General features: G+C 45.5%; 1 protein-coding gene across 1 annotated transcript; it reads right to left on the bottom strand.

The window, feature by feature from the left end:
- Positions 1 to 503: 503 nt before the first annotated feature.
- Positions 504 to 19,086, bottom strand: LOC130405875 (clathrin heavy chain 1-like). Its single transcript, XM_056611166.1, has 19 exons — positions 16,093 to 19,086; positions 14,704 to 14,911; positions 10,567 to 10,835; positions 9,955 to 10,116; positions 9,533 to 9,646; positions 8,842 to 9,015; positions 6,827 to 7,024; positions 5,824 to 6,024; positions 5,137 to 5,289; positions 4,761 to 4,883; positions 4,510 to 4,647; positions 3,991 to 4,155; positions 3,288 to 3,468; positions 2,986 to 3,149; positions 2,689 to 2,814; positions 2,157 to 2,299; positions 1,552 to 1,786; positions 1,102 to 1,224; positions 504 to 812 (listed from the first exon to the last, which is right to left on the bottom strand). The coding sequence occupies exons 1-19, from the start codon at positions 16,132 to 16,134 to the stop codon at positions 663 to 665; spliced, it is 3,069 nt and encodes a 1,022-aa protein (XP_056467141.1). The 5' UTR covers positions 16,135 to 19,086; the 3' UTR covers positions 504 to 662.
- Positions 19,087 to 19,090: the final 4 nt, after the last annotated feature.

Below are 19,090 nucleotides of genomic sequence, written 5' to 3'. Positions count from 1 at the left end.
TCAGAGGCGGATCGCAAGAGAGTAGTACGTGCTCCAATAGTGCAAGATAAAAATAAAGCACATTAATTTTAATGATTTTAGCTTGTTGTATGATTTATCGCGGGCATGGGCACACACAAGCTAAAATCATTCAAATTAGAGAAGAGGCTGCTTGTCAACCCCAGCGTCTTCGGTTGCTATGCGACGTCAACGGCGGACTATTTCTCTGCTGATCAACACTACGAATGCTGGTTACAAATAAATTGTAAAAAGACACACCATGAGGTTATTTTTTCGTTTAGGCAAGTAGCCGTAATAAACGGGATAATGTATAGAACGTCGCCGCTCATTATCGAAAATAAGCCCCTTCAGGGCGTCCTGTTCGCCCTGCCGGGGCTTATTTTCCGATAATGACCGGCGTTCTATACATTATCCCTGACATATCTGTTGTTAAAGTACAGCTGTGCTTCGTTGAGCAAAAAAAAAAAAGGTTGATAGTGAACACTTGTGGCGTGGAGTTAAAACTACACACTTTACCCGTTTTGTTCAAAATATCGTTATAACATCGTATATCGCCATTCGAACCAAAAATATCGAGATATGAGTATTGGTCCATATCGCCCAGCCCTAATCCATGGTACATCCATGGGCTACAGCCACCATGCAGACAAAAAGAGATCTCCCTACCGGTGCTCGCTGAACACAGAGTTGTCCAGGACGATCTTCTCCAGCAGCTCGATGAGCTCGTTGGGTAGGTCGGCCGTCATGAAGGCCTTGACCGTGACCGACACCTCCTCCGGGTCCTGGGTCTCCGAGAGGGCGGTCTGCACCACCTAGAGAGAGATGGGAGAGAGCGAGAGAGGATGAGATGCTGCGTGGTCTGGATCAGATTGGACTTTAAAAAGGGCAAGGTGTGATGGACCAAATGCAGTTCATTTCTAGGTTTTGTGGCTGCTGTACAGTGATGCCATTTATAGATGGCAAGGGTACATTACAGCTTAAATAATTCAGTGTGGTTAAAAAAGCAGCCATCTACGATGTGTACAGATAAAACACACAGGTAGCGTGGTGGTCTCAACAGACTCAATGCCAGTGCTGCCAGCCTGGGGCAGTGGGGCGTACCTGGTCGATCAGGGGTCTCCTGTAAGGGTTGGTCTCCAGCAGCACGCTGGCCCACAGCTCGGGGTCTTTGCGACGCACTAGGTAGCGAGACAGACTCTTGAACAGAGAGTTCTCGTTGCAGACCTTGGGACAAGTAAAGCACACACACACATACACACGTTATTCTACAGTCCTCCTGACCAACACTACTGTGATTGGCTGTCCCAAGCCCTCAAAAAGGGGCAGCATTTATTTTTCCAATTATGAATGTTGTGGTCAGTATCAATTCAAGGAAATCCATGAATCGCTTGGGGTTGCCGTATTCAAATGACGAAATACGCTTCTCACGGATAAAACGTCACCGTGTTCACACAAATAATGTACTTCCAACATGTTGGGCACCAGGGGAATGGAATAAGGAAATGTTTAATACCGTCAATCATAAGAAACAATTCATTATGTCCTCCTTACGTGGATGAGCTCCTGGTCGCACTGGCCCCTCTCGTAGGCCACGCAGGCCAGGTGGGGGTCCCTCTTCTCGCAGTACTTGCCCACCACACGGCTGTCGTAGAAGGGGTTTTCCCGCAGGAAGCGCTCCGGGTTGTTGTTGCTGTCGATGTAGATCTTGGCCAGGGCGTTGTGCGTCGCCGGCTCCTCGCAGCCCTCGTGGATGCGGGCCTCCAGCCAGGGCAGCAGCAGCTTCAGTCTGACACACACACACACACACACACACACACAATAATGCTTATTATCAGACTACACCAGACTAGTGCTGGTGACTAGCACAGTACAATTAAGAAAAAACAAATAAGTCCTTCCTAAATTTTCATATGGTTTCCATCATTTCCATCTGAAGTTGCTTGAGATGAGACATTTACATATTCTATTTATATTTAAGTTGAGGCACCAGTAGTCTACTGGAGTTGCTGTAAATCAAGCGCCTCACTAACGTCCTTTGTTTAAATATTCACTGCTTTCCCGTCATACTAACGCAATGGAGAGGTTTGCCCGGTTAATAGGGTTTGATCCACTCCTAAAAAAAGACCCAGATACACAAGCTCCAACCCCGGTCTCACCTGTTCCTCTTCTCCACCTCGGCCACCAGCTCGTCGGTGGAGAACTGCCCCCGCACCACCATGATCAGGTTCTTGATGACGTCCTCGGCACAGTCCACGTCCAGCAGCCCCCCAATGACCACGGGCAAGCGGCTAGGGTTCACCTGAAGGCCGGACCAACACATCAACTCACGCTCACAGAGCTCCCGGCTCACGTCTATGTAAATCAAAGTCTTCAATATGAAACCGTTTACAATTTAGCAAAGGCTTATTAACAGTCAGATGGATTGTTTGGAAACACTTTAGACTAAGGGTACGTGAATAAACCATTAATGAACCAACAAATTCGTGCTGAGAGTTGAACACCCTCACCGCCACACTGTCCTGTTCAGTGTTCAATAAAAGGCACATCTGATCAGATACACATTATAAACAACGGAGGGGACTTGGGAACATGTTATCTGATATAATGCCTGCTTTGCCTTCAGTAGTGCCGCTAGGCTTTGATTGAGCCTATGAGTTCGCCGTTCCGGGAGCATTTTATTTCTAGTACCTTCTGCACATAGATTTCGATGTACTTCTGCAGGCTGTTGCGGTAGAGGTACAGCACCAGGTCGTGGACGAAGTCGAAGCGGTCGCACACGATGATCAGAGGCAGCTGGTCCGTCAGCTTGGCCTCCTGGAGGGACGCCGCGGGGAATGAGATTCAGAAATAAGTCCAACCACAAATCACAGCTGGTGACCAGATCCAACCCACAATCAAAACAGCAACGCTTTCAAACAGATGGCAGATGTAAAAATATATATATTTATTTATATAACAGAGCTACGCTCGGCAGCCGCCCCGGACCTTGAGGAAGTTCTTGACGCGCTCGGGGTCGTAGCAGTTGCTCTCGCGGCAGATGCGCTCCACCTCCTTGATCTGGCCTGTCTTGCAGGCCGCCTGGATGTACTTGAAGTGGACCTCGGGGTCCTGGCTGAAGTTCACGATGGAGCCCAGGAAATAGAAGAGGCCTGTGGGACGAGCAAAGGCATTTAAAACAGTGATTAACCCCACTTGAAGGTTTATGAGTGAATGGAAGCGCTGAAGCAGGTGGACAGCGACTCGGGACACAGTTTAAGGAGATGAGGATGGCTTCGCTGTACGCCTACCCTCGAAGCTCTTGAAGGACTCAAAGAGCTCGGTGAGGGACTGCGTGGAGAGCTGTTCGTGGTACTTGGAGGCCACCTGGACGCAGATCTGCAGGTTCTGCCGGATGTTGGCCGACAGCATGGCCCGCAGGCACTCCAGGGAGTCCTCCACTGACAGGGAGCCGAAGAAGTTCACCAGCCACTGGGGGGAGACAGAGAGACAGAGGGTCATGATGAAAGGTCATTATGAGCCGTACAACAGGTTTGGAGTCAATCTACAATATAGGGTATATTAATTAGCTGTTATTTAACATGAATGAATGCAGTAATAAGCCTTATTATATAGAATAGGGGTTAAGGTTAGTTGGTAACTCTAGCATAGGGTACAATGAATACCGTTATTTAACACCCCCAGTATAGGATTACCATCAGTTTACTTAATTAACGCTTATAACCGTAATAACTAATGTTAATGTTTCAATGGTATCTATAACAACAATACTATTGTCATGTAGTTTAATGTTTCAATGAGGGAGCACCAATTAAAAAACATTCCTAAAACAAATTGAAATTTGTTATACGGATGTCCCAGATATTTGAGAGCTCACATTTTTCTCAGACGGTGGGCCTTCGCTCTCGGTACAAATACGTTCCACATTAATATGACATAATGTAGACCGATGTGTCTGGCTCTCCGAGGTGAAGCGCCTCCCCGGGCCCCTACCTCAGGGTTGAGCAGGTGCGTGTGCACCACGGCCCGCTTGATGTCGTACAGGTCGGTGTAGTGCTCCAGCGCCCTTTGCAGGAGGCCCGCCTTCTCGCACAGCTGGGCCACGTGGGCGCGGTCGTAGTGGGTGAACATCTGGTTGCCCAGAATAGCGTCGGCAACCTGTCCAAGTACACGGGCGGTGAGATACACAGATAGGACCAGTGGTACCAGACCAGTCCCTTTGTTGAATGGACCCGTGGGACACACACCACATCTGCTCGGAGAATGAGTATCGATGGGAAACCCGTGGATTAGTTACTCAAAGCCACCGTGGGCACCCAAAGCATTTTAAAGACAACTATTCAAGGCAAAGAACGTTCGTCCGGAGCAGCTAGTGAGTCGTTCGACACCAGGCCTGGTAAAGACCGAGAAACAACCCAACAACCCCCTCAACCAGCTCTGTCCCCAGCCACCCCGTACCCACTACGAGTGCCGCGTTTCCCTGGGTGGGGGCGGGGCTGAAGGCGGAGCTACCTGGGGGGCGTGCACCAGGTTCATCTCCAGCAGGCGCGTCTGCAGCGGGCCCTCGGTGGGCCGGTTGTTCTTCAGGGCGTCCAGCAGGAAGGAGGTGCACTGCTGGATCAGGTTGTACTCCATGAACACGTCCACGATCTGGAGACACAACGCAGTGACCGGCCATGTCAGCAGGAGGAGAGAGTGGAGCGAGCTTGTGAATCAATGACAACTTCCAAGGGGTGATGCACGGTGAAGGCCCGCCCCCTGACCTGTGTGATGTCAGCCAGTGGCTCCTCGTCCTGGACCAGCATCTGGGAGAACTGCAGGCCCTGCTCCGGACTGATGCGCATCACGTTCCTGAGCAGGAAGATCCAGTCCGGGGTGTACCCCACCTACACACACAGATGGACACCGTCAAGATGGATTCGTTATGTGTTCAGTATTATTCATTCTTATCTGAATATTGTGGTTACAGATTATAATTTTATAGCTGAATAACCGATACCGTTTCCTTCCATAGTCAACCAAGAAATACATGTTCTATGATGTATTAGAAAGACAAAACGTTTACCTATTCTGAGCATTCAAACACACGGTTTCAAAGATGGGAGTGGCCAGAGCCACTAGGAACAGACTGACACCAACCTTCTTAGCGTAGAGGACAATCTTCTGGAACTGGCCCGTCTCTGCAAAACACTGGATGACCTTGTTTGGGACGTTGGCCCTCAGGTAGACGCTGAGGGCCAGTGTGGGGTCCACAGACTTCACTAGGTCCCCCAGTTCCTCTGAGCACTCCAGCTGCACACACACACAAACACACACACTTTAGGAAAACATTCTATACTTTTGCTAGAAAGAAATGCTTCCAAATGCAACCAGTTATAGTTCGTACTTCAAGTACTAGTAATACTAATAAGTACTAGTACTTATTAGTTAGGTGAGTGCTGCATGCAGCGCTCAACTATTGTTTTTCATAAGTTTTATTAGGCGAGTGCTGCACGCAGCGCTCAACTATTGTTCTTCATACGTTGTTTTCTCTCTTTCTTTCTTTATTATTCTCTCAAACTTGGGGACCTATCTCCTTCCTCAATTTTTCACCTAGAGACTCCATTCAAATTTTTAAACATTCAGAATAGCTTGGAATCGAGCACTTCTTTTCCGATTAAATTAAATTAAATATTTTTTACTAAGATATCTACTATTAAAAAATATTTTTTTAACATGAGAGTCAATGAGAGTATTGTTTTGGTATTGTTTTTTTTTTTGTTTTTCATTGGCCGATGGTGACTGTGAACCGTCAGTCAATCTCTATCTCTCTAAGTGGTCACCAACCTTGTCCTCCTTGAGCCACTTCTCCAGCAGCTGCTTGCGTCCCTGCTGGAGCACCGGTCTGCACAGCTCTAGGGACTCAAACTTGTTGAGCTGGCCCTGGTCCAGCAGGATGCCAAAGTACTGCAGCAGGGGGGACGTCTGGCCCGGCTGGGCGGGCACGCTCTGGAAGCGCCGGATGGTGTCCGGGGTACGGAGGATGCCCTGCACACACACACACACACACAACACACCCACACACACACACACACACCACACACACACACACACACACACACACACAGTGTGAAATGGAGAAGAAACCGTTGCTGTCATTGACGGCTGAATGTAAAGGTTCTTATAGACCAGGATAATTGCATAAAATGCACACTTTGACCATTGTACCAACATGCTGCACTGTGCAGTGTGACAATTTCTGTAAAGAATCATTGAAATTTCTGCAAAGAATATAAATGCAAATTAGCATCCCTTAAAGCTAGGGTAGGCAATTAATTAAAATATATAAATATATATATGCTGAAATTCTCTTCAGAAATTATCATCCCAACAGCAATCAGTAAATCAAAGGCTCTGACCAAAAAAAGAGTATTCAGTATCCATGGCTGTCACAGGCCTGTAATAAGCCCATCCAATTATTTATTGCAGCCCTAATGAACTGATTAGATGGTTTGCGGGTGTGACCACCTTCCTAGCCGGCTACCTGGGTGCACTTTGCCCGTGCTCTCATTGTGCACGACCAGAGTCTTCCACAAGGCTAGGCAGCCCTATTGCCTAAGCTAGCAAGCCATTCCTGTGTTTTTGGCGCGTGGCTTTGGAGGGAGCCCGGAAGCCGGGGAAAAGGATTTCCTCGGTTGACTACTTTCAAAATCTAGCTTCCCCTGGCTGGTGGCACACATGGCCTACCCTGGCTTTTCCTACCCTAGCTCAGATACCTGAAGACGGAGGTGTCTGAGCCCTGCATTAGCAAGAGTTCTAGGCGCGGAGGAGCGCCTAGCGCTGGCCGTACCTTGGGTGCGTTGGCTGCCACCTTGGCCGCCTCGGAGTAGTTCCCTGCTGCAAACAGGGTGTTGAACTTGCGGGCGAACAGCTCCTCGGCGCCGGCCAGGTTGTTGCGCACGGCCATGCGCAGTGCCAGGTCAGGGTTCTGCAGCACGTTAGTGATGTAGGGGATGATGTTCTCCTCCTCCACGCACACCGACAGCACCTGCAGCCCCACAACACAAGGGGGGGGGGGGGGATCCCCGGGTCACTCTCTCTGGGTCCATGATGAAGGGCCACAGAACTAATACATTCAAAGATATATGTGCGGTTTTGCCAAGGAGATGTGTAAATAAAGCTTTTGTAACATTTGAACAAAGATTTGATCATCATTTTAAAATTGCAACTGCAAAAAAAATTAATTAAAAAGACTGCTCTTGCCTGGGCCACGATAGCATTAAAAAAAAGAAAATCCAAATGAAACACCGATATCTGAACAACTTCGATGGTTAAGTCAGAAATTTGAACTATGCATTAAAAACTATTTCCCAACCACATTCTCAGAAGTAACCTAGCCACGTACAACATTAAAAAGTTTTTGTTTTTCAGTTTGTGGAGTGAGGCTGTGGAACAGACTGGGTGTGGAGCTCAAGCAATGTCCAATCATGATCCAGTTTAAAAAGAGGTACAAACACATGGTTTTCACAAGGTACAAGGAGGAAAAAGGGATTTAATAATCAGGTGTTTTCATAAATGATAAATGTTTTATATATTTGTTTATTTAATCTATTTATTTTCTATTTTTTGTGAATATGTATTATGTATTATGTAAATATTAGAGCTGTCAGTTAAACGCGTTATTAACGACGTTAACGCAAACCAAATTTAACGGCGTTACATTTTTTATCGCGCGATTAACGCAATTATTTTATATAAAAAAACAAAAACAAAGAAGCAGTAGCCTGACTGCTATGTTCAAATGACATTTGTTCAAAGCAGTCGTTTAATTGCACTATAGGCTCTTTTTTTGTATCGTCCTGTTTTGATCAGTATATGCCAATGTTGTTATCAATAGAAAATCATTTGCACAAGGCAAGCCGATGCAATTCACCATGTTGATAAGAGAATTAAAATGAGAAGAATTATGGGACAAAAAAATCAAGGGATATTTAGCATAGAAAAATAATTTGCGATTAATCGTGAGTTAACTATGACATTAATGCGATTAATCACGATTAAATATTTTAATCGCTTGACAAATATGTATGTTTAGGGAGAAAGATAAGTTAGTTAGTTAATTGAGTAGCGGAGAAGGGGTAGATTTAAATAAGCACATGATTCATCCTACTCCTTTTCAGATATGTTAGGTTTACATTATTACTTTTGCTTTGACTATTGTTATTGTTGTTTTGACTATTCTCATTGGATTTGTTTGTTTATCAGTTTATTTTGCTGTATTACTCGAACACGTTCGAAATAAAAAAGATAAACTAAACTAAACACGTTCCTAAAGTGTGTTTGTGTAATTCTAGATTGTTTAAGATAAGACCAGCAGCAGGGATCCAAGAGCACTAAGTAGGAGATTAGCAGGCCTAGCCTGTCGGACATGCTCTGCTTATGTGTCAGTCCCGTGCTGCTCAACACCCCTGGTGGGGCCACTACCGCTGACATTCACATGTATTCCCTTGGGTTTAGAGGCTACAGTGAGATCATACATCCAATCACACAACAGGAGATGGTGACTTAAGATGGCAGCAGTAGTATACAACACACGCACACACACACACACGCGCGCGCGTGCGTGCGAGCGAGAAAAATAATTATAGGGCAGTCAGAACATTAAATAAAAACTAAAATAATAATCACTCTGTATCACACACAATGACATTCATTCATAGAAACCGACTGCATAATGAAGGTTCTGCTCTGTTGAAAGCGCTGATCGCTGCAAACCAGCAATTAGACAGAATTAAAGGCAGCGAGCAGAGAGGGCTGGGAGGAGTAAGGGGGATGACACACCGAACATAAGACGCAGCACTGTACCTGTCCTTTCCTGTTGACCCCGATGATGCCCGCGGTTGGCTCGTGGGGGGCGGTCACGAAGATGGTCTCCCCGCTAATGCGGTTCATGTAGATGCAGGTGCCGGTCTCCAGGTCATACAGGTGGATGTAGCCATACTTGGTGATGAGGAACACCACGTCCTGCTTGGAGCTGATCTGTGGATGTGGATGTGAAATCAAATGGTTAATATAAAGATAATGATTCACTTCCGACTCGGTTACTACTTAGGATTTTATTTTGCTGTATGGATGCTTAACGCACAATGAGAATGTATTAGTTACCCTGCCACATACTTTCACACCGTTATTCCTTGTAAAATCTGGATTTATATTGGTTAATATCTCTCCTGAAAGCAGGTACTAATTGCAGAATTACAGTCAGGCCTAGTTCGTGCCGAGGAAAGCATCATTAAAGTTGATGTCACTGTTCACAGTATTTTGAAGAAGCTTATGAAGTAGATTCTATTGGATTTTATTGTCCTCATAAGAGATACATTTCCGCCGATGTACACGACAACATGACCTCCGCCATAACAACACTTACATCCCAGATCACCAACAGGCACTCCTCCAACCCTTCCACTACCAAGCATGCTTACTAGCCTCGGGACCTCCATCACTTCAGATGACCTGGAAGCGCTCATTAAAAGGCCACTGAACACAGCCCAGGTACCTGCATGGCGACGGGGAAGTCGTTCTGGGCCTCCGGTGGGAAGAACACGTCCACGGCTTTCTTTGGGAACGGCTGGTTGCCCGTCGGTGGAGTGCCCACCTCGATGATGTGCAGCTAGGAGGAGCAAGCATGTGTTGTTCCCACAATCAATACACGCATCCACCATATTCTACCCGATTAAATAACGATAGCCTTACACGGTGTGGACATGGTTGCCCGAAACAAGGACGCAGTCCCTGCCAAGAGTTGTATTGAGAATATCGAGAGATTTATTTTTAAGCCCCCTCTCAGCGGAGGTCATTCGATGGTTTGTGGATATTGAACCGGGGTGATTGTTACAATTTTAGCAGCCAGACAAAATGCCTGCTGGCCACTCCCGTTCTCCCCTGCTGAGTAGGAGGCTGGGTGTGGATGAGTCATACCTTTCCTCCGGCCTGTCCCCGCACGGCGAAGCAGAACAGAGTGGACTCCTCTGTGTTGCTCTCCATCTTGAACTGGGCGAAGCCCGCGGCATGGCCTTCGATGGGCTGGGACACCTTCCTGTCCACCGAGTACAGCTGCATGGCCCCCACCACACGGTTTTGCTGGAGCAACGGAGAGAGGGAAAGGAATATGAGGCGAGGGCCCTTCGGATTTTAAATCGTAGTACGAAACTTTGTATCCAGAGATTGATGATATGCTGGTTTCCACAATGATTATTAAGTGCATGCATCCGGTTGACATTTTAACGACATACAAATGCCCAAATCCTTATTTATTTGTTTTCTTAGGTGGTTCATCCAAAAAACCTTAATTGACACTACAAATGACTTTTAAGAACCAATATTTTCCTCTTCATCTAATCTAATGCACAGCCAGGCTGGACCAGCTGATAGTCTGAACAGGATGAACTCATGAAATATAGCAGGTCATAGCATTTTGGATTATGCCTTTAAGCAAAGACCCTTTCAAACTATTCCGCATTTTCAGTTCAGAGGGACTTAACTAAATGAGACCCATGCCCCGATTTAATAAACACTACCAGGGATTCCTACCTGTGCTGAAATACCAATCAGCAGAAGCCATTTCTGTTTGGCATCGGTGCGGTAGTTAATGATCTGACATCCGGCCAGGCTGGAGTGACGGTCAAAGACTTTGATTGGCTGGGAGTCTCCTTCCATGCTCCAATGGTAGACGGCATTGTCGGTGACCAGGGCGACCGTGTTGAGGGAGATCCACTTCCAGAACGTCACGTCATCCGTCATGGTGTGGGCCTTCATCTTGCTCTTCATCTCAATGTTAAAGATCTGTAGAGTCTTTGCAGCTGAAAAGAACATACAGGATGGGTTAAGGCATGCAGGTCAAGATAATGCTTTTTATTAGAAAAAAAAGAAGCAATATAATATAAAATACTCCGACTACTAAACACACAACAAACACAACTACAAAAATCGGACAAAAAAATACAATTACATGAAATAAAAAAAAAACAGGCTTCGGGAATAAATGAATGGAATATAAAAAAGTCACACTCATAGGAAAAGTGTTAGCCAGGGTTAGACGGAAGAACCACCAAAAGAGCACACAACAAGCTATGACAAGGGGAAATGCAAAGAAGGAAGCACGGAAGAATCAAATAGGTGGTAGGATCTCCATTCAGGTAGGAGCTGGTGAAACAATCCTCACCATCCACATACAAACCACGTGCAGAGCAATGAGCACCATCACTTGCACCCCACTGAGATTGGTGAAAATAGTCTGTTCATCATTTGATGCAAGCCTTTCTACATGTGCTCTAGTGGTGAAATAACAGGGGAGCTGCTGCCTATGCAAAACAAACAATTTATGGTCCTCTAAGAATATCCAGACACGTGAGATGGTTCAAAGTTGCTCAAAAGTTAGTATTTTTTTGGCAGGGCACCTCATGCATGCTTGCATTGGTATGGACAGTGTTTAAGTGTATATTTGACTGCAAATTGTGGTAAGAATTCCCTGTAAGAGAGGAGGCAACAGCAACATACTGTCTTGGAGGAAAATTTCACAGATTGGACAAAACCATCAGAACTTGCCGACATCTAAACTCAAGTGTAGTGCCATAAGAACCAGACTATCTGTATAAATGTGTTGAAAAATGTGTCCAGACCTAGATCTAGTTGTGTTATTCAGATTTGTATAACTGAAATATTTCTATGCCATTAACATGTAAATTTTGACCATGACACTTTTACCCTCACTGACCATGTTATGCGGTTCATGTAATTCAGGAAACAGATATTTAAATACTTGGGCTAGTTATCAAGAGAAAAAACTGAAATAGTGTACTAAAAAACGTTAAAAATGGATCTCCTAGTTTTTTTGACAAAGTCAAACAAACATCTATTAGCAGCACCTGAAACAAGATAAGTAGGAGAAAATAACTTTCAGCATACCGCCTTTGAAGGGGTATAGTCCCATTTCCACAACGCTACCGTCAACCAGAAACCTCACACGTCAGGCATGTGATCACAAGCTCTTTAGCGACTCCTAACAAAATATGTTAATCCTCATAACAGGGATGCAGGACTTTCGGTCGGTTCTGAATGCACATTAGCAAAGAAAGACCACAAAGCACACAGCACAGACATGATGTTGGGAGGGTTGTCAGGCACACATAAGTCCCTTTCTCAAAAAGGATTGATTCAAGTCATTATGATTCCCAATAATATTGTCCCACTTCAAATACAAAATATACAGATAGTCGGCATTGAGGTATGGTGGTAATCAATAAGTTCCTCCACAATGCTTATCCAATCATATAAGAACCCATACCAAGGGTTCGTAACACAATGCACTCAAACACTGTCAAGCAATGTGTAAGGTCACGGAATTAGACCAAAATATAGGCCATTAAGTGGGAACGGATTTCATCTGGCTACCAGACCTTAGCAATGTTTGCTTTAACAAGGCAGTTTGAACTGCACAACGACTTATCAAACATAAAATGAATGGTTATAATCTATTCAATGCTATATTATGATTGTGCCATCAATCTGCGACAAATTCTTTCTAAAATACTGAGAAATATGCCATTACAGCACGTGGTTACCCTGGCAACTTTATATTAACCTGATGTCAGCTGGGATTTGGATTAGACGTAAAATTACTTAAGCTAATTCTGAGATCAGTTGTGAAGATCATTTGACATAGGGTTTCCCTGCTTGGCTCAACTACAATCGGGCCGGAATTCGTACCCAAGAACAACATCAAAACTAAGCAGACATTTCAGCAGGGTGCACACAGAATAACAATTTGACAATCATGATAGGTAAAATTCAACTCACCGTCTGCAAACATAAGAAAGCAGTAAGAAATGAAAAAAGAGCAAAAACAAGCAAAATAGACAACTCATTCATGATTGCATGACATTTGTAGTAGCATTGCTACAGTCTCTCATGTTCTATACAAGTAACAATCAATGCTCTGTAGATTACTTTACAAACAAATAGAGTAATGCTGGTTGTTTAAAGGTCCCATGGCATGCTACTTTATGGATGCTTTAATAAAGATATTAGTAGGCCCCAAACACAGTATTTGAACACGTTCCCGAAATTCAGCCGTGGTGCAGAATTACAGCCACTACGAGCCAGTCACACATTGAGCTTTCCCCAAATGCGCTGTTTCGGTGTCTGTAGCTTTAATGCAAATGAGGAGGATAGAGGCGGGTCAGGGAGGAGGGTGGGGGTGTGGCCCTGAGCAGCTTGCAGCTTGCAGCCACGGTACAATGCGCTCTGTTAGTGGATGTATTTCAATGGCGAGGCGCACACAGCCTTTAGCCGTGTTCTGTAAATATTCTAGAACACACAGGAGTCCTGGAGCTCTGTATCTAAATAATATCATATGATACATAGATATCTATATATCATATAATATATATTATCACGGCCAAAAGCTGTGTGAGCCTCCAGACGATATTATGAATCTCCAACGACTGCGTCGGGGTCTCCGACGTCTCTGGTTCTTCCACGTCCACATCAATCTGAAGTAGACTGAACCACGACATGGAGGAGAAAGGGATTGTTGCCCGCGATTGTTGCCCGCGATTGTTCCGACCGGAGCCTCGCTGCCGAGGGACCACCGCCTGGGCAGCGGTCAGCGCTTAGGCCCCACCGCCTCCTGCAGTGGGCAGCGCCGAGGCGGTGGGCCCTCGGCAGCGGGAAGCGGGCTCAAGCGGGAAAACATTTGCTGCCAACCATCCCTTTCTCCTCCATGTCGTGGTTCATTACTTCAGGGAGTCAACGCCAAAGTTCCTTTCCCCCAATCCATTCTCAACCATGGCTGAGATAACCCCCACTACGAGTCTTGTTGTGAAAATACCAGAGACGAGAGTCCGACATGTTATGCGCCATAACACCAACAGCAGAACGGTTATCCAAATAACGAGGAAGTGTACAACACTTGCGTTACAGTCCTGGAGCTCTCCATCTAAAAAATATCATATTATACATAGATATCTATATCATATAATATATATTATCACGGCCAAAAGCTGTGTGCGCCTCCAGACGATATTATGAATCACAAACGACTTTGTCGGAGAACCGACGTCTCTGGTTCTTCCACATCAATCTGAACTAGACTGAACCGCGCGCTGCCTGCTGCCCGCTGCCAGGCGGTGGTGCCTCTAGGCAACCGGCAGCAGGCAGCATGTTGCAGTTCATGTACTTCAGTGAGTCAAAGCCAAAGTTCCTTTTCCCCCCCAATTCCTTCTCAACCATGGCTGAGATAACAGTCTTCCTGACGACATTCCAAACCGGCACGCTTAAGCCTCCGTTTTTTCAAAAGGCGAGCAGAACACCTAGTGCTCGTTTTACACCGAACGCAATGTTTTATCCACTGGGGGACCTTAGGGAGGCTAGGGGAACTCATATTTATGTTAGAAAACCTCATAAAGTGAGATTTTCATGCCATGGGACCTTTTAATTATTTAGCAAATGTTGATCGATGATTTGGCCTGCATATGAACACCAAAATGAGAAGCCAACACACAACTCCATCAACCAATCAACAAACATAGTTTACAAAAACATGAAGGAACAGGGAACGACAAAGTTCACAAATTAAAACCCTATTATTTTTGTTTAGCTGTGTAGATTCAGTCATTCACTCATAGATATGTAGTTCACTCATGCCGTGAACTGGTGCGAAGTGCTTACCTTTGAGGGCGATCACTTTACTGGCTGGATTCATGATCGCGCTGTCTGCAGAGATGGGTCTGCGGATGGGAGTGTTGGGGTCGGCCATGTCAATAATAACCACTTGGGCCTGTTCGCCCACCTTCTCTCTGATGCAAATGAATTTATCAGACTCCATGGTCAGAGTGCTGAACCCGATGTTGGCTGGGTTGATTCCAAGGTTCTGCAGCTGAGGGAGGCACAGAAGGCAATATACCAGGTGAGCACAAGTTTTTCGAGTTTCACGGGACCATGTATTGAGTTCAAACCAACCCGTTGAAGGTAGACTTGACTAAAGAAGATAAAACACAAGTTAAGTATAGTCCCAAAACTCCAAAGAAATTATTGCAATAAAATAAATAAAAAGGGGATTGAAAAACCAAAAGGGATTGGAAATGCGTCGGATGATACTAACATAGAACTGCCATTATATACCTTATGGTATAACCGTCTCTGACCTTAGAAATATGGGTGTGCGAGCGTACAAAACTAACCGGAACGAGCACCTTTTCTTTTTAGACACAAAAAAAGCGGTCCAGGAATGACACTTTGCATGAATGAGTAAATGGTATAAATACATTAGTTTACATATACCCGGGTCGTGGGCTTAGTATGCATGGTCAATCAACATGGAGATTTCCGTGTGTGTGCAGACAATCTGCATCATCAGACCTGACGGTCTTCAGGATTAACGTGAACCCTCGTCTGCGCGGCGCTGCGCCGCGCGTCGTGATGCTATTGTGTAACGTGATACATAAACACAACCATCACACCAACACACCCCCTAGTAAAGCTACAACAATCAACCGTATTAAGGGATGTGAATAATCCCTCGGGGAAGTCACTCACGAACGGGTGAGCTGTAGAGCTACCGTGCCCACAACACGTCTCGTCGTCTCAAGCAGGGCTCGGACCCGTCCCGTTACCACACGCACTGAAGGTCAAGGCGCCTAGCACGGTGATGTTACAGAAGATGACCTCGTTAGGGTACAACACCGGGTACCGCCGGAGTTCATTTGGGTACAACCCCGGGCACCGTCGGACCTCGGGCATCACTGTGTAGCCGCCCCCGCCCCCCGGGGGAGGAGAGGTCATCCAACGCGGAGGAGGGAGTTGATATTCAGCGCTAGGGCTAGGGGTTAGGGGTATCACCATCAGGCATCACCGTGTAGCCCGGGGCGCTACCGTTAGCGGCTAGGCACCCAGGTGGAGGGGAGGTCATTAATCGCGGAGGAGGGTGTTGATGTTCGGCGCTAGCCGCGACTAGCTGCGAGCTGTCAGACCGCAACACAGAGCCGGAGCGGGGGGATAACACATCCTCTGGATCACAGTGAATAAACAAAAACAAGAAGCACCCCTTGTAGTTCCTACCTGCAGGTGCTCCTGGAAGCGGATAGGCAGTATTTGAGCCATGTTGCTTGAGTTTGGTCCCTCAATGGTGCTGATGTTGTAGCTCTACAGCTAGCTGACAGTGGGAGTAGCTTAGCCGCGCTAGCTACGACCTCTCCTTATCTCTGTAGGTCGGAGCCAGGGAGGAGATAACGAAGCCGGATCAGGGCGGCAAAACTGAGTGTTTTTGAACGTTTGAAAAACAAATTCCGTTGTCAGAAATGTCAAATATGTCCCCCGGTCCGTGCGTTATATCCACCGCATCGGAGAGGAGCAGCGGCTACGGCGGCACAAGCTTTACTCCGAAAACCGCAATGGCGGCGGAAGCGGCGCAGAAGCTCTTCAGTCCGGAAGCCTCACTGGGGACATCAGGCTGGGAGGACGCACTGGGGCTGCTCTACCACCTTAGAACCCACTGGTTAATTCAGAATGGTGCTGCTCTACCCACTAAGAACCCAATGGTTCACTCACAATGGTGCTGCTTTACCATCTTAGAAGCCACTGGTTAATTCATGCGTATCATTATTTTTATTTATTTTTAAAGCTGAATAGTTAGAGCTATTGGGTAAGTCTCCCGCAAATCTTCCCGCACCCCATACAGCGCCTTTTTTGAGAGGATATATAATTGGCCTACTGAATGTAGGCTAGTTCCTCACGCTCCCCTTCTATTAGGGAAGCACTCGGGCTATTTTACCAATTAGAATGGCTGCCTAAACACTTGTCATACGTCAGATTTTTGACAATAACCACGGATTGGGGTTGTATTAGAGAACAAGGAACCTATTTAATTAATTGCCTAAAAATATATAAATCACTAGGTTAATTGGCCATCCATGTAAGTCTGTATACAGAAAATAGGCTACACCACATCACACGAGTCATTCGGTAATAGATCATTAAACTTACAATACTTGAATATATCTATTTTTAAACATGGGTTGGAAATCGAATGATGTATTAAGTGGTGGGATAGGCTGGCTATTGCTCGGGAACAAAGTAGTGTTGGTGCAGGTAGGAATAACAGGCCCACATAATATGTATTTGATTACAATGAATACAACTCATTATTTTGGAACAAATAATGCAAGATTTAATTGTATTATTTGGTCACAGGTCTTCCATACCATCGACTGGAGAAAAATCAACTCCATTGGCCTGTTGAGGTGTAGAAGTCCTGGCAGGATCCTGCATGCAGTTCCTGATGATCATTTTCTCTATTCGATTAGAAATACACTTTTCAAATTGAAAGAAAGACTCAACAATAATGCATTTCAAGAAGCAGCTGTATTTGACTATAAAGGCATTTCTAATCCAGTGTCTCTAAGCTGTTGTCTTTATATTTCAAGTGTAAAAAGTCTATACTCTATAGAAAAAAAGAAACAATAGTAAACCCAAAACATTTCTTAAGAAAACAATCATCAAAAAACCCATTCACCAGTCATCAATTAAAATAGAAACAGCATTTAATTTTTTGATAACAATTTCCCTCAAAACAAATATATATTTTCCTTATATATATATTTATATATTCATTCTCAAGGCAGTTGGACTTGGCCAAATTAATTGACCTTGTCATGGCCAATTTTATTTCATGTTTTAAAGTTAGAAAACATACCCAGAATTCAAAAAAAAGAAAATAAATCATTGTACAAGAAGCACAGTTTAGGGGAACTGCACTGGCCAACCGATTCTCTCTGAGTGGGAGGGCAAAGCTCATGTGTCAATTCAGTATAGCACGCTGACACACTTTCTCTGAAACAAGTGCAACGCAAAGAAAACCGACTTTCCAAACCATTTCCAACTTACAATACCCACTGCTCTGTCACAAACTACAACACGCGACCCTCTTCCACAGCACTCTGGGTGTCGTGTTTGTAGTAATCCCATTCCCTTTGCTTCTCCTCTCCGCCATGTGATTCCTCCGTCTTGTGGTGTGGTAGGCTGGAGCTGTGTTTAAATGCCAATGGCCAGTGTTTTGAGAGCTTTAAAATCCATCGGACGTGGGGGCTGGAACCGAGCACTTGTCGATGTGCCTTTAGACCCGCATGCATCGTGGCAGCCCAGAGCGCTCAACGTAAAGGTTCTCTAAATTCCCTGTTCTCCAACGCCATGTCCTTCCTTTTTCAGTCTGCCATCAAGGCAAAACTCCTTTTGTTTGGTTGTTGTGTGATATTTGGGGGGGGGGGGGGGGGGGGAGGGTGTTGAACCAAGCTCTCTGTATAGGCAGTGTCTTGAGGATAAAGAAAAGTGTCACCAGAGGGAATAGAAAAAAAGATTTGAAGAGAAAAAAGTTGATTGCTTAGAAATCCCTGCATGCCAATATCTCACGATACAGGACAGTAACCAAAGTGAATGACGGTGATGATGATGTCCCCGAATACTGTAGATCACCCTGTGGATAACTGGCGTGGCCTGAAGACCAGTGTGATACTGAAAATCACCCTGTGGTTTATAACTGCCGTGTTTCGAGGTTGAGGCGGAAGAAAGCGATCGGTCGGGGGAGGGGGGGGGGACATGGTTGATGGACCACACAGAGGGGACGGGGAAGACATACTGTGCTCAGAAGTGGTCTTAATGGAAGGAATGATCAGGAGGGACATGGACATGGGCGCATTCAATGAGTTGATGAAAGTTGGGGTCATGGCTACAACAGCAATGGTTTAAGATCATCAAAGTCCCTGATGGCATAGGATGTGAAAAGGATTCCCTGGGGTCTGTTCATTTTTCTTTATATTTTTTTCTTTTGATAAAGTGAATATGTACGGTGGGACATATTAAGCAAGCGTGCTTACATGTGCATGTGTAAGAGACAGTAGGCATTGCCTAGTGTGTGTGTGTGTGTGTGTGTGTGTGTGTGTGTGTGTGTGTGTGTGTGTGTGTGTGTGTGTGTGTGTGTGTGTGTGTGTGTGTGTGTGTGTGTGTGTGTGTGTGTGTGTGTGTGTGTGTGTGTGTGTGATAGAGTGACAGATAGATTAGATTG

Source organism: Gadus chalcogrammus, chromosome 16, assembly GCF_026213295.1.
Source record: "Gadus chalcogrammus isolate NIFS_2021 chromosome 16, NIFS_Gcha_1.0, whole genome shotgun sequence".
Taxonomy (NCBI): Eukaryota; Metazoa; Chordata; class Actinopteri; order Gadiformes; family Gadidae; genus Gadus; species Gadus chalcogrammus.
The sequence above is the reverse complement of the archived record's forward strand: the minus strand, read 5'-3'. Positions and strand labels throughout refer to the sequence as shown.